This window comes from Sesamum indicum, linkage group LG7 (assembly GCF_026168435.1).
Source record: "Sesamum indicum cultivar Baizhima isolate 11 linkage group LG7, ASM2616843v1, whole genome shotgun sequence".
NCBI classification, from domain to species: domain Eukaryota; kingdom Viridiplantae; phylum Streptophyta; class Magnoliopsida; order Lamiales; family Pedaliaceae; genus Sesamum; species Sesamum indicum.
The window spans coordinates 11550714-11566949 of NC_142663.1; the positions used below are offsets into that span (position 1 = coordinate 11550714).

Below are 16236 nucleotides of genomic sequence, written 5' to 3' on the forward strand. Positions count from 1 at the left end.
TATTGTTATTAAATTATAATCATTGAATAGAAATTAAATTGTTGATGAATGGTAAAATTAGTCATCTTTTGATGTTTTTTTTTTCTTTTACTTTCTATAAATGGGTATGTTAACATTATTGTTGCATCTATTTTTTGGAAAAGTCTTGTTGAAGTAGTTCATCTAGTGTTTCAAAAAATAAACACTAGGGGTATGTTGAATGAGGGGTAAAATTGATATTTTTTATTAACAATATTTTTCGTCTAAACCCTAACAGAAGGGGGTCCGTTGTAAACGAAGAATCTTCAAATGAGACATAAGTGTAATTTTAAAATATTTATGGGGGATAATTTGCAACTTTTGGGAGGATCTATATATAATTAATTCTATTTTATATGGTTGATTGTTCACGTGATTGATTCTTTTTTCTAACTAGTTAGATTTTGACCGAACTCAATTTAATTAAATATTTTTTTTTACATAATATTATTGATTTGGTGGACGGGAAAAGAAAGAATTGGGGGCATGTCTTGTCAGTGTTGAAATGGTCAAATTTAGCATACAAACTGCATGACTTAAGGCTCTAATTGGCAGCTGGCAATCAACCCACACAGCTATTATATATATATATATATATGTATTTATATTTCATTATTTCTCTATCAAATCAATAATTATATGTTTTAATAAATTAATTAATAAAATTAGTGTTTTCGTGGGTGAAGGATAGGGGAAATCCAAATTGATCATTTCCTCTCCCTCACGTGGACGGCAGACGTGTCAAAATTTCTAAATATTTTTTATTTTCAAAATAATCATCTCTCTCTCTCCCCCCCAAAAAAAAAGATTTTTTTTTTATTTTTTTGTTCTACTTTTAGTTATATTTGTATTAATATAAGAGGGAAAGGAGTTCCATACTTACAAACAACGGTTAATAAAAATGCCCTTCAACTAATAAGATAATTAATTTATTCAATTTTTTTAATTATACATTAACTAATAATTTTTTTTCTTTTTTTATTTTTTAATGTAATGTATTGATTTATGTATTTTGCTCTTGTTTATAATATATATATTTTAAAGTGTGAAAGTTATTTATTATATGCACGCAGGAATTGCGTGCCACAACGACTAGCTATTATTACATAAAAAGTTAGCAATCAATATTTTCCTCAATTTTGTATACAATCACATGGTACATTACTCTCTCATGAGATTTGTCATAATTATAAATATTTTTTTATTATTTAAAATATTATAATTATATCTTTAAAATTAATAATCATTTAATAAATATCTCCTCATAAAAATTCATTATAGGGAGTATTTATAATTATAACGAATTTCAAAAAAATCTATTATAATTTATGCTATAATCACATGTTACAAACCATGTTCTCAATGTGGGAATTTTGCCATTTTATCATTAATATGCAGAATTTTTAAAATTATAGGATAAAATCATTCAAAACATATTTATATAAAATTAAAATTGTTATTTTCTTTAACTTGCAATTTGATGGTGTGGTGTCTGTGTTAAAGAATAGGAAGTTGCATGGGGCATGCGTAATTGAGATGGTGATGATGATGATGCATCTGCATGGTATGGACGGTGGATTTAATTTTTGATGCAACCAAACATGTATGTAGGATGTATATATATATATATATGTGTGTGTGTGTGTGTGTGTGTGTGTGTGTGAAAAAATAGAATAGATTCAAGATTTGGTAGGTAGCAATTGAAAATAGGATCCAATGTAATATGGATTGTTTGGTAGACCTAATAATAAAGTAAAATTATGGTAATTTAGAAAGATTTTATAAACTTATACATTTAAAATGCCCTTTTTTGTGTGTGTGTGTGGGGGGGGGGGGGGTTAATTTCATTAATATAAAAAGAAGGATAATCAATTTGGGGTTTGGGGAAATTAGGGTTGAAATGAGGAATTAGGACAGGGCTCATGAAATAAAAGGTCCGATAGTGTTTGAGGGCTGCAGCCTTACTAGACTTATTGGAATTTGACCAAAATGTCCTGAAAATTACAGACTTTAACACCAATTAATTTTGCATCTGCCCTAATTGTTAAAAAATCCATTGCCTACGAATTCACACTCTTTTGGTAATTAATATTCTCATAATTAAACCCAATTCTTACAATACCCACAACACAAGAAAGCAACAGTGAGACAATTATTATTATATTTTCCTGCTCTTGACAACACCTGCAAGGAGCATCATGCTTCTCTTTTCCTTTCATAAGTTGGCAGCCATGCTCAGTAGCCAACCATCACATACACATTTTCATCTCACAAATCTTTGTCTACCTCCTTTCTTTTTCTTGTTTTTCTTATTATTTAATCTTTGATTAGAATATAAACTATTCTATCTGACTACTAAATAAATCAATCTTCCTTAAATTTAAAAAATAAAGAATTAAATATTTTGATATAATTAATCTTCTTGCATGCGCATGCCAACTAAATGCATTTGTTCATCCAGTTAAATTTCCTTGTAGAGTCAACCTTTGTTCACAACATGCCACGGACAATATATATTCATTCTATAATGTTCATCAGATCGATCCAAATGTTGGAAATGCGTGCTCAAAAGATGCAATAACAATAATTAAATACAAGAAATCCAACCTAAATCAAGAACGATTTCTCCTTATTCCTTCCTCATGATATCAAATTCTCCAAGTTATATATGAATCATTAAATTACTCACTGTCGGGATCGACATCTTCGTAAGCCCAGGGGTACTCATCCTGAATCGCCTTCTCCTCCTCTTCCGTAAAATCGTTCTCGATCCCATATGTCTTTCTCACCCATTTCACGCTTTTGTTCTTCATCATGTCCGCGATCTTCTGCGCCACCGCGGACAGCAGGTCCTTGATGTTGAGGTAATTGGCGGCCAGAATGATCTCGAAGAGCGCGCTCATCTCCTCGCCGGACAGGAATTCCTCGTTCATCTTCCTCTTCTCGGCTGTGTTATTCGCGACGGGGAGTAGCTTGTTCAGATAGGCAACGACCTTGGCTAGGGTTTTTCCGTCGACGACGGGGAGCGGGATGGCGCTCGTCACGCACCCGTCCTCCACCATGTTGTTAATCGTCTCCGAAAATCTCGCGGCGTCGGACATGATCGAGAACTCCTGGCCGTCGGAGCTCATCAAGATTAGTGGAATGGGCTCCTTCTCCGGTTCCGGCTCCGCCTCCGCCGCTCTCTTCGCCCTCCATTCTTCTTCTGTGATCTCAACACGTGTGATTCTTGGCAGCATCTTCGACTCCGCCATTGCAGAGACTGTCTGTGTGTAATTAAGGGATTGTTACTGAGAATTTTCTAGAGGAGAGAATGTGATTATGGAAGGGAAATTTCCATACTGATGAGGGTTTGGGCATCTACACTATATATGTGTAGGGATTGGAACATTGATTTCCCACGTGGATTTAGATATAATTGAAAATTAATATTAATTAATGCAGGGAGAAATCAGTAATTTGCCTAGGATTATTTATTATGTATATTTTTATAATTTAGGCCTAACTATATTTTTAATCATGTAATTTTGAAACTATGATATTTTTATCCTTTATTTTTTTGAAATTTCAAAATAGTCCTTTTGGCCTTGAATTTTGCAAAAAATGTCAAAATAAATCATATGTCGTCATGATTTTTTCATCTTTACCTTTTATCTTTCTAGTCGTTGGAAAAGAGTCCTCTAATTTTTTGTCATTTCGCAATTTTGGTCATTCCAGTGAGGGATTTTACAAAAATTGTGGGGATAAATCATGTGATACGTTATTTTATTTTTTTTAAAAAAAATTATCCATGTTGGCAAACGTGAATCAATCAGAACAAAAATCTTAATTTAAATGAACCACGTGAGGCGCACATGATTTATTCTGACGATCTTTGCAAAATTTAGCATCAAAAGGACCAAAATTGTAGAATATCAAAAAGTTACAAGACTCTTTTACAATCATAAAAAAATCAAAATAAAAATGCTAAAATTATAGGACCAATAATATATTCAAGCCTTTTATTTTTTAAGAAATAAATATTTGAATCGCTATTGGGATTAATTTATGTAAATTCGAACAAAAATATTTTTGCATCAATTTTGATAAGTTTTTTTTAGCTAAAGTAATCAATTAACTAATGGCCAACTGGATTTTTTAAATAATTATTTGTTTTAGTTATTTGTAATTAGAGAAGTTAATTATGCTATCTAAAAGTATAATTCTAATTACCAAAATGTTCATATACATAATGCACATATAAAGAGCCCGTGTGGAGCCTAATTTAATTGGTAAAATTAAGGCTTCATAATTAATATGTAGGTATCGATCTATTTTAATAATAATTATTGATTTATTATAAAAATAGTTAATTATTTATTTATTATACATATTTAATCTTGATAATTGACGTGTGTATATATATATATATTAATTATTAATAATTAAAATTTATGATATAATCGATTTGTTTGCCAAAACAATTATTCATATTAAGAGAATACAAGATGAAGATGCCCATTTTAATTAATGCAAATTCTAATAATAAATTTTGTTTATTTTACCTTATTACTTTTTCTTTGGCAAAATTTCAACCTTCTACGAATTAAATAAATATTTTAGAGTTACCAAAGTAGCCCATAAATACTAAAATTTTAAGGAATAATTACACTCCTCTCATCAAATTTGATATAATTACATATAAATCTCATGTGATATTAATAATTATATTTAATACTCCATGACATGTGTTTTTGTTTAATAAATAAATTCTTTCATTAGTCAAAAATTATCAAATTTTTATGATATTAACAAACAAAAGTCGAATGAAATCTATATTTACCATCGATTGATTTATTGCAAATTATTATTATTTTTTTCTGACCAAACTACCATTCTAAAAATGAAGATCTATCTCTTCATATACATTAACGTGTGATGATATATAAGAGTAATTTTGGGTGCATGGATGGAATTAAAATAAGTTGATCAAGAAATATCATCTTTGTAAAATTCTCTCCAACAATTTCAAATTTTAAATGTACATGGCGAGAATTGTATTAATAGAACTAAAAATCCAAGCCCTAAGTCCACACAACACAACTACTTTCTCGGCCATACCAATTCAATTGGCTAGCAAATATTCTAGTGGAACACACTCATTTTAAATTATATTAAAATAACGCACAAACTTCATTCCACTTTTTAATTAAATTTAATCAAAAGACACAAACCCATTCTCTTTAAGTTAATAAATACATTTTATAAACCAAACTCAATTCAATCAATTTAAAATAGGTCAAACCCAAAATTTAATTAAATCTTGGGTCATCTATCTAATAATTAAATTAGTTTCTTTTTTAATCAATTCGAAATTAATTCTAGCACTTCTTGTGATTTGTGTATAATTTTTTAGGTTTTTCTCAACTATAATTGGGTGTGTAGCTAACACGACTAATTAAATTTAATTTAATTATTTTTTTTTAATTATACTATAATTAGAAATACTCATTACCATGGGTGATCGTTTAACAATGGTCCATGACATTAGAGATTAGGTGATTAATGGGGTGAACATTTAGAGTCTCGAGTTTCATACGGGTACGGTCCTTCCATCAACAATCTCCTAGCTACAATTTAGGGCATGAAATTGAGCGTTGGTTTCCATCTTGGACTAGCAATTGTGCTTAATACTCAAAACATCATTTACTCTATTGATCGACATAAGAAATCTATCCCTATTTGATCAATCATTGCGACCACGTATTCTAAAAGCTTAAACCAGCCTTATAATGCATGAGAGATACTACTATCAAATTTTGACAAAAGACGGATTCTACTTAGAACCCACCTTCCTGACTACATATTTTGATTGTATTGGACAAGACTTATAACGATCACATAATAGATACGATTATCTCTTGTCATATCTAAGATACAATCATCATGTGCATGTGATTGTCGTGGTTTTTCAAGTCTGAGGATTACTCCGATACTATCTGAGCTGGGAGCTCCGACCATACCGATCAAGTCATTAAGGCTTTCATATGATTGTTCCTGTGAGTTAGTTTGACAACCTAGCCAACCAACCTTCTAAATTGAATAAGCGATCTACATTTTCCTCCTATGGAACATGACACTGCAACACTCAATTTTAGTCTTTATAAGACTCTTAATGCTCTATTTCGAAATCCTTGACTTGGAATACTTAAAACTGACCTTTAGAAATTGATTTCATAGCTGTCAACTTACGCCATTCCAATTCCATGAGTTTAACTATTCAGTTTGTGGACTTTGTTGTGATGTTAAGATAGATTTTATGAACAAGTAACCACAATAAAAATAAACACCATAAATGAACATTTACTTTTATTCATTGACTAACATTACATACATCTTTGAAATTGTTAAAATAGATAAAGCCCAATCTAATTAGTTTTGTGATCATATATTCTAACAATTATTTACTACACTTGACCTCATTTTATAATAATAATCCAAGGAAGTAAACATTTTTTTTAATACTATGAGATTTTATTATATTATTTAATATATTCGAGCTTAAAAGCTAATTCAATATATTAATAATTCAAACCAATAAATATGTTCAAACAAGATAAAAAAAAAATACTATATAAATAAATATTTGTGGAACTCGCACTCATAATATTTTATTATAATTAAAGGGTGAATTGATATTTTAATGTGAAGTAACTACCTTTTCATAGGCAGTTTCTTTTGCAATTTTCTTGTGGTTATTGTTTTTTCATCTTCCCATTATTCACTTCTTTCATAAATAAAATCCTTTTAACAATTCCAAATATTTATGTTGATTTCTTTATTTTGTATATACTTTTTAAACTTCTTTATTTATAAAATTGCTTAATACTAAGAACTACATAAATAATTTATTTTAAATAAATCTTGAAAAATTATGTATATGCATGTGCGAAATGTGCCACAATAAGTTATTAGTTTATATAATACTTATATAAGCATCTTTATTTATTTCGCAATGTGTGCGTGTATATATATATATTAAAAGAATAATTAAATAAATTCTATTTAATTTTGGGACAATTTATATTTATTGAATCAAATCAACTTTTTTTATAACCGATTGAACCCAATCATATACACCACCAAGGAAGTAAAGTTATAAAGGGAAATATAATCTATTAATTTAATAAATTATATTAACAACCTTTAAAATTATATTTAATTACATAAATATCTATTGTCCTTTGCAAAATTACAAGTATATCCTTAAGATTGTAGTTGTCTGCAAGTGCTAGCTTATAAGCTTCATCAAGTGGAAATTAAGTTTGGTGGACTATGGTGTTCAAGTATGGGCATTATCTTAATATATATACATTTGATGTGCGTGGATACTCTAAATTTGATAAACTTACAGCGCAATTAGAGAGCTTGCCTCCTATTGTCCTGAATCATGAGCAGTAACTACGGAGAATACTCCATAAGTTAAGGTGCTCTCCCACTCATCATCGGCCCTTCTGGTGGTGTTCCCAGCATCAAGTGACAAGTCTGTAAAGTTGTTGCAGTTCCACTTCCGCAGTTTGGTCTATAATATTTTTGGTCGTCCCAGCATTGCTGTCCACATATCTAAAGAATTTAATTGAAAATCCCCGGCAACAGAGAATTCAAGGGTGATATGAAGGTAAAGATATATTCTAACCTCAAACTCTTCATCACCGTAAGAGTTGAAGAATATCGTTCTTATCTCAGATATGATAGTACAAAACCTGTGGTGTATGTCGTGCAATTTCAGGGGATAGTATGCAACTGAAGCAGGAATGAATTACACGCAAAGCCTACCCGAAGAGCTGGGCCATTCCGGTTGCTTCTGGGATGGAGTCTGGAATCTCTTGTTAGGCCTTTCTGATTGATGCAACAGTTGCATAGATGACTAAATGGAGAAAATCCAAGCCAGTCAATGTGCCAATAATCAGTCATGTATTGTTGGATTCCCTGTGTCTGTGGAACCTGGGCAAGCAGAAGGATTCTAAGAAAGAGTAGCTTATGGCATGCTAATGTGGGATGCATGAAATTCTTTCAGAAAGCAGAGATGCAACTTGCATAGCTGCAAAGAATGAGACAAGAGTAAGATTTCTCAGTGGATCCAACCAACCATCTCTGCTCTGCAAAAGAGGAGGACTCGTCTCAAGTAATGTTCTTTCGGCCTTCCAGTGAAATACTTTACCAGCCCAAGAACATGAACTTTTTTCTTTTTGAATGGGAAAACCCCAGGAACATGAACAAGGATCGATAATATCAACTTTATACCAATTGATTACGCCACTTTTATGCTATCGGGAAGCAAGAACAATCATGTCAAAGGATAGGTATGTATAGACACGTCTAGATAGGTAATTATCATGCTCAAGGATCAACTATGTGAAACAAATATAAGAATAGATAATCATACCTCTCAAGCAATAACAGGAGAATGATCTAGCTGGCTATCCATCTGCCACTTGCTGACTCCATCTAATCTACGGAACTGGAGGGAAAAGGTCTCTTTCTTTGAGACAGTGAGTCTAGCATTCATTTGATAGAAAAGGAGGTGTATAACCAGCATCCTTCAAGTTGGCAGACAAATGGTTCAACAGTTGATATATCTCAGCACACAGGGGATGCTTTTTGTCTCTTGATACGAAACAGTTAGCATAACCAGAAATATTAATCCAACTGCAACCAACCTCCTTCATCAGACCTCTTTCTAGCATTTCTTCCCTCACATTCTTCACATGTTCCCAGTTCCCCTCTTCTGCATGGATATTAGAAAGGAGAACATGATAACCCGTAATCCTATCTGCTCCCTCCATATCAAGCAGCTTATTAGCAACAACTTTTCCCAACTCAAAGTTTCGATGGATTTTGCAGGCAGCAAGGAGCGATCCCCAGATTCCTGAGACATTACCTTCTTTACCCAATTTTTGAGCAAAATCATATGCTTCAACCACCCTCCCAACTCTTCCTAACATGTCCACAATACAAGCATAATGTTCTGTTGAGGGTTTGATCCCATACTCACTCTCCATGTACTCAAATATTTCAAGGCCTTCATTGATCAAACCAGAGTAACTGCAAGCAGACAACACTGCTACAATGGTAACAGCATCAGGGTTAACACCAAGTTCTCTCATAGAATGAAATAGCCTAATAGCTTTCTGCCCCATTCCATGTTGACCATATCCCAATATCATATTGGTGTAAGTGACAGAATTTCTCTCAGCAGATTTGAGAAAAACTCTTTCTGCATGAACAACTTCACCGCATTTTGAGTACATGTCAACCAGTGCCGAGCTCACAAAGACATTTTCATCAAAGAAATTGCGAATGGCAAAACCATGCAGCAGCTTTCCCAGAGCTATACTTCCTAACTGACTGCATGCCGGAAGAATTGAAGCTAAGGTCACAGCATTGGGCATGATATTCTCCATCAGCATCTGCTGAAAGATAATCAAGGATTGTTCGACCAACTCATTTTGGGTGCTTCCCGAAATCATTGCGTTCCATACAGCCAGATCATTGTTCCCTTTGCATTTCCCATCGAAGATTCTTTGTGCATCTTGTGTTAAACCTGATTTTGCATACATATCTATGAGATAACTCTCCACTCCGTGGAACTGAATTCCGTGCCTGATCAGATAAGCATGGGTCTCTTTACCGATTTTGTGATTTCTAAGATTTGATGCCGCAGAAAGTAAAGCAGTTATTGTCACGCCATCGATTGCAAACCCCAGCTTTTGCATCTCATACACAAGCATCAACCCTTCATCGTCGAAGCCATTCTGTACAAAAGCGCAGATGATGGTATTCCAGGAAACCACATCTCTTTCCTGCATTCCACTGAAAACCTTGAAAGAATCTCTAATAGAGTTGCACCTTGAATACAAAGCAACGATTGCATTGAGCAGAATAACAGAAGAAACCAAAGAACTCTTTATTAAATATGAATGTAGTTGCTGGCCAACATCCAACTGTTGTAACTCTGAAGCTGCAGTTAGTGCTGACAGAAAAGTCACATCATCTATATTACTATAATCTTGTTCTTCCAATGCCTGGTTAAATAGTTCAAGTGCAACAATCGGGCAATTATTCTGAATATAACCACCAATCATAGTGTTCCAAACATGTGCATTCTTCTGCAAGCAATTGTCAAAAATCTTCCTAGCAAACTCAAGGCAGCCAAGATCTGCATACATGGTGATGGCAGAGCTCACAACGAATAAATCATTAACATACTCACCTCCCAATTTTATTACCATCCCGTAAACCATATTAGCAATCTCAATATCCTCTAAAGCAGAAATAGCTGGAAAAACATTTACGAAACTAACAACAGTTGGTCCAAAACCCGATTTCATCATCAGCAGCAAATGTCTAAATGCCTCCATAAATCTACACGTCTTGGCGTACCAAGAAATCATAGTATTCCAAGAAACCACGTTCCGTTTACGCATAGTCCAAAACACTCTCTTCACCAAATCACTCTCCAAGCTCGAAAGACAAGTCGCATACATATTCAACAAAGAATTGTAAACAATTCTGCTAGGATATACATTGGAACGCAGAATATGGCAGTGCACAGCTTTACCTATCAAAAGCTGCTTCGTCTCGGCACAAGCCTTCAGAACCGAGGAGTAGGTGTAAGCATCCGGCTTTCGGTCATCAGCGGAATTGATGGTGCGAAACATGCGGGAATACAAAGATATTGCCTCATGGGGCACGTTGTTGCAAACGTAGCCAATGATAAGAGTGTTCCAGAGAACAATGGTTGGTTGGGAAATAGCATCGAACACTTGGCGGGCAAGGTGGAGCTGCCCTTCTCTGCACAGCTGGCTCAAACGGAAGCGGATGGTTTTGGGCTTGGGAGGTGAGTTATGACCGATATGGCTGGAGTCGTCTGAACTAGTGCATGATTGTTGCTGGGTGAACTGCGGCGGTACAGCGGCGGTGGGGAGTACGGAGGCGGAGTACTTGCGGTGGTGAGTTTGAGCAATGGTGGATGAGGAAAAGGGAAGAGACAGTGGTGAAGAAGACGACATGGCGACGCGCATCTTTTCGTCTATCCTAATAATAATGAATAATGATTATTTTTGTGTGATATTTTATTAAATTCAAATTTCAATATATTTTAAAAATTGGGCTCCAATCTTATTATTATTTCATCTTCCACTCTCACACATCCAAAATTTGAACCAAAATCTATAAAGAGAAATTTTGAAATTCTAATCGTTGAGTTATAGCTTAAAGGTCCGATTAGTCAATTACAATCCGGATGTTTGAACCAACACCTTTAAAAATATGTTTTGAAGTCCAAATGGCTAGCTTGGGAATTAGACCTTTTATGGTCTCAACAACCAAGAATTCTCCTTAGCTTGAAAATATACTTCCCTCAACTGGATTAGTTGAAGATAAGATTGAATTATGACTTATCTTAACAACTCCTATCTACTCATTTTGAGATCAAATAAAACGTACAGAATTCTACCAGAAGGAATCACCTCCTATAAATAAAGGTTTAGTCCCAGGCAAGGGATACCTTTCAGATGCTGGAATATTGCTTTCACACTGCATACCACGATTTCTATTTACAGTTTATTTCTTAAAATTATTTTCACTTAAATTCGATACTAACTTGAACATCAGGGTGCTAACATGTTGTTTTGCAGGTTCTGTTTCTCAAATTCTTGTATCTCTTAACCCAGGCCCAGAATGAAGGTCCAAACTTGTTGAATTTGTACTAGTTCCGTACGCATCAATATAAATATAGAATATAAAACATTTAGGTTAAAGCAATTAAAGAGGTTTAGTCCACGACACTTCAACATAAGTGCTACAAGAAACATGTGTTATTAACCTCATAGGATGGATTTATTATATAAGGTAAAAGATATCCTTACACCCATCAAACTAGATTTTTAGTTAAAAACCTATCACCAAACTATTTCCCTTCAATTTTAATTCTTTAGCAGCACCGGGTTACACAATCCCACCTCCCATGGAGCTATAAGCTATCTAAACTTGCCATGCAATAGCCCCGAGCTCATCATAATAACACAGGCCAAACAAAATGAAAGTAAATGAGGTATTAGGTTGGACGACAGTTGACGAACCACAAGCACAAAAGGATCAATCAAGCCAAGTTGGCCCCTGTTTAACATAAATAAAAAGTCGATCTTTTCAACGTTAGGAGTAAAGATGGACGACATTTAGGGCGAAGTTGGAAAGCAACAAATTTAGATGTGCCACTATAAGATGATTGCTTACAAGATAATGCTTGTGAAACATGTGTGAAGCTGACTGGATTCCTTGCCAGGACCAATTACATAATGGAAATGGAACGATTAGAATATACATTTAAATGCAGGCAGATCGAGCCACCTGCAGTAAATAAGCCGATCCACCGTTTGATGAGTCAGGAAGGGGATGGTCGTGGAAGTCTCTTGGCAATTTCCTGCAAAGGCGGGACATGACAAAATCGAAGTACATCAGTGTGTGGTATGTCGGAAAGGAAAGCATCAGGATTCGATGCTTAATGAGAAACTGCAGTTACATTAGGGAAAGAGCCAATAATTGCATAATAGAAGGAACAAAGAGCAAGTGTATTATGGCAGTAGAGTTCTAGTGATCAATTACATGTATTTGCAGTTTCTCTTTGTTTGCAGAAAAGAGAGGTAGTGTTATCTTCAGTATTTAGTCTATGACTTCAATTGGCAGCAAGAGACACCAAATTGAAGCAATTAAAATAAAGAACTTACTACATCCTCAGAAAAGAAGGGAGTTTTTTGTGCTACAAAAGTAAGAGCATAAAAGGACTTCGACAACCAACCATTTCAGTTATAATCAGCTCGTATGATAGCTATCCACATAATTAAGAACCACATTGATATAAAGAGATGGTGACAATGCAAATCAAGCATATCCCAAAATTCATTGCTAAGGACCATGTTAATACAAGCACATCATAATTCCAACCAAAATCAAAAGGCAACAAGCTTCTATCTACATAACCATGCAGAAAAGATTTACTACTAGATATAATATCAGCAGTCTTAATTTTCTGATAATGATCAGCCAGACATATATTACCATAGATTACATATATAATTTTATTACCTATATCAACATCGGCATGATCATAAAGTAATTAGGAAACAAAGCGAATCCCCATAATCTAGTGAAGACACATATTGCCAGCCAAATGCACGATTAAGATACTTGATCATGACATCTCTCAGTGTACATTCAGAGTCCAGAAAATTGTATTCTTTGGAGAAACGGAATGGAGCAAAGTAACAAACAGACTCTTCATCTATTCTAGATTATATAGAAGAAGGCTTTATCTATGAAATTTTATAATGATTATTTGCACGGTATATATGTCAAATGACAATGAGGTGAAGAGTGTTAAAAGTAAAAAGAGTACATAGTTAAACTAAATAATCTCTTTATATCTTGTTGCCTTGCATATATTTTATGAACAAAATACAAATTGATTGAATGAATGAGGTGTAAGCTAAAATTTAATTCAAATATAGTGATAAAAATGCATCCTATCATTTTGGGTGTTGTGATATTTATGTAATAACGGACAATACTCCATGTGTTATAGAAACTATTCACCAGAGTTATTCGATTCTAAAAGAGAGTGCTTTTCCTGTTAGAGAATGAGTTGTTAGTTAGATTGTAACACTGTGCTGCACATCTATCATTCTATAGTCAGAATGTCAGCTTTCCTGCTGTTGATGGTTTAGATGTAGTAAGGGTGGTAGGATTCAGATTAGAAGATTGATTGCTAGGATTTTCTAATTACCTAATAACGTATTACCCAGTCCGATAATAGGTTACAACTAGAAAGTCGGTAGAGCTTACATTCTAAAAAGAAAAAGAAGTGCTACAGCAGGAAACAGCAAGAAGAATTTCTTGATGGGTGGATGTCAGATTTCGACCAAATTTTACACTGAGCTACACAAAAAGGATGTATGCAAATAAACATTTCAAAAAGAAGAACAAGAACAAGACTGAAAATGCACCTCAAACAGCTGGTTTATGTTGTCTGCCGTCTTTGCAGAAGTCTCAATAAAGAACATGCCATTCCTTTCAGCATAGTCAATTCCATCCTTGAAAAATTGAAAAGCAAATGTCATGCAGTGCCATGAATAGAATACTTTATAGCAAGGGAAAGTTCTCCAGAATATTCTGCTCACTTGAACTGGTACTTCTCGTTTCTCTTGGAGATCAGCTTTGTTACCAACCAAAGCCATGACTATATCAGGACTCCCATGCTTTTGTAATTCCTACCAACCTCAAAATAACCAACTTCTAATCAAGGAGATGGTTTTTCAAATAAAGAGGAAAGTATATCATAAAAGAATAAGCACAAAATTTTAACAAATTTGTATTTTCTGAATGTAGGTACTAAGAATGGACACTGAACATATGACCATAGAGAGGATACATGCAACTCATTTCCATGAGCATGCAATGTTGTTTTTTATATCACCTCTCATTACAAGTGTCGAGTACATTAGTCATTGAACAGTGCTAAAAAAAGAGAGCAGTATACCATATCTTGAGCATACCTTGACCCAGTATTGCGCTTTAGAGAATGATTCAGGACTGGTTATATCATACACAACAACTGCAACAGCAGCACCTCGATAATATAATGGTGCAAGAGCTGCATACCTGGATATATGCAAGAGGATACTTAATCTTTAGACACAATCTTCATAAATCCAGAACAGTAAGAAGGGATATTTTGACATTACCGTGGGCAAAGGGATCCCTTCCCTAGAACGAGAAAACGTGAAAATGAATTTTGCAAATGATGTTTGAACTAATACCTTTCTTGTCCAGCAGTGTCCCATATTTCAAATTTCACTGTAGTAGAATCCTGCAAGGCTATTGTCTGAGACAAGAAAGATGCTCCCACAGTAACCTAAAATCATCAAAGACATCGGAATGAATTTATCAAGAATATATGTCATCTAAATATTATGTTATCCATTACCTTGGATGTTGGATCAAATTGACCACGAACAAATCGAAGGACGATGCAACTTTTACCGACGCCAGAATCACCTAACAGCACCAACTGCAAAAATTATGGGATGAGTACACCAGATTTGATTTTTTATTTCTTTTGGTTCTCACATCTTTCTGTAGCAGGGTTCAAACTTTGGCATTGCCTTCAAAACGATGTGTGCTGAAAGGACTAATTAAGCTAAGAGTTATTATTGGTATTTCCAGGAGTTATCTCAACTTAACTACACTCAAAACATTAGAAACAGAGATCCGTTGTGCCTAGTTCAGTTATATGCCCAATGGCATAATTGAGTAATAATAAACAAGAATTCAGTAAAACAGTGATATGCTATTGGGAAACCTATATATGTATAACTTCCTCACAAACAAGCATGCAATATATTTACCTTAACGCGAAGGTTTTTCGGGTCATTCACGCCTCCGTTCTCAGGATTAATTCCAACACCTCGCCCAGTATTTTTATCTGCACATATCAAAATTTGACAATTAAACCCAAAAATCAATCAAATTCCAAACTTCCAACAATCCCAAGCTCATAGGACTACCAGAAAAGGCCAAAATTACCCAAGTGAATGGACCAATACCATAGAAGAATCCCGGGTGATCGTTTTCAACCTTTTTTTTTCCCTTTGTTTACATAATTACTAAGAAATTTCACAAATTAAGATTAAAAAGAGAAAGAAAGGACGAAACCAGATTAAATAAAAAAAGATGAATCGAAACCCTAAACGTCGAAATTCACCTGGAACTGACGAAGAGCAACCCATGGAGCAACCCTGGAATTGTGGGTACGAGATCGTATCTGTGCTAATATGTATATAGTTTAGTCCTGATTACAGATTACTCCTCTAGGGTTTAGCTTAATAAAAGAGCTGATCAATGAGATCAAGAAACAAGAATGTTTGTTTGAGAGAGGGAGAGAGAGAGAAAGGATACAAATAGAAAAGCAGAAAATGCCAGACAGGTAAAGCCCATAAAGTTATCTCCTTTTACTGACCTAGCAAATTTAGGAATCCAGCTTATTCCAATCGCGTATCTCATTATACAACTAGACAAATACATCATACAGATTGAAAATACATTAAGACACATCATCTTAAAATATTTTTGATTGACTCCCAGTTGATTGATGCAAACGGGCTGATAATTTACAAATAATAG

At 34.0% G+C, this 16236-nt stretch overlaps 3 protein-coding genes across 7 annotated transcripts; all 3 read right to left on the bottom strand.

Annotated features, from left to right (window-relative positions):
- Nucleotides 1-2516: 2516 nt before the first annotated feature.
- LOC105166590 (SKP1-like protein 12) lies at nt 2517-3369 on the bottom strand. Its single transcript, XM_011085992.3, has one exon. The coding sequence runs from the start codon at nt 3270-3272 to the stop codon at nt 2700-2702; it is 573 nt and encodes a 190-aa protein (XP_011084294.1). The 5' UTR covers nt 3273-3369; the 3' UTR covers nt 2517-2699.
- A 3804-nt stretch (nt 3370-7173) lies between these two features.
- On the bottom strand, nt 7174-11214 carry LOC105166591 (Tetratricopeptide repeat (TPR)-like superfamily protein). Of its 5 annotated transcripts, none has more exons than XM_088882955.1 (4): nt 8444-11213; nt 7834-8001; nt 7694-7760; nt 7174-7608 (listed from the first exon to the last, which is right to left on the bottom strand). In XM_088882955.1, exon 1 carries the CDS (start codon nt 11079-11081, stop codon nt 8556-8558), a length of 2526 nt encoding a protein of 841 aa, XP_088739081.1. In that variant the 5' UTR covers nt 11082-11213; the 3' UTR covers nt 7174-7608; nt 7694-7760; nt 7834-8001; nt 8444-8555. The 5 variants fall into 5 exon arrangements, with proteins under 5 accessions (XP_088739081.1, XP_088739084.1, XP_088739083.1 ...); XM_088882958.1 differs by having other exon boundaries at nt 7174-7620; XM_088882957.1 differs by having other exon boundaries at nt 7694-8098; nt 8444-11214.
- Nucleotides 11215-12153: 939 nt separating this feature from the next.
- ARA6 (Ras-related small GTP-binding family protein) lies at nt 12154-16053 on the bottom strand. The gene is made up of 8 exons (XM_011085994.3): nt 15818-16053; nt 15462-15538; nt 15041-15124; nt 14874-14968; nt 14610-14715; nt 14235-14324; nt 14061-14147; nt 12154-12481 (listed from the first exon to the last, which is right to left on the bottom strand). Exons 1-8 carry the CDS (start codon nt 15840-15842, stop codon nt 12443-12445), a joined length of 603 nt encoding a protein of 200 aa, XP_011084296.1. The 5' UTR covers nt 15843-16053; the 3' UTR covers nt 12154-12442.
- Between the last annotated feature and the right edge of the window lie 183 nt (nt 16054-16236).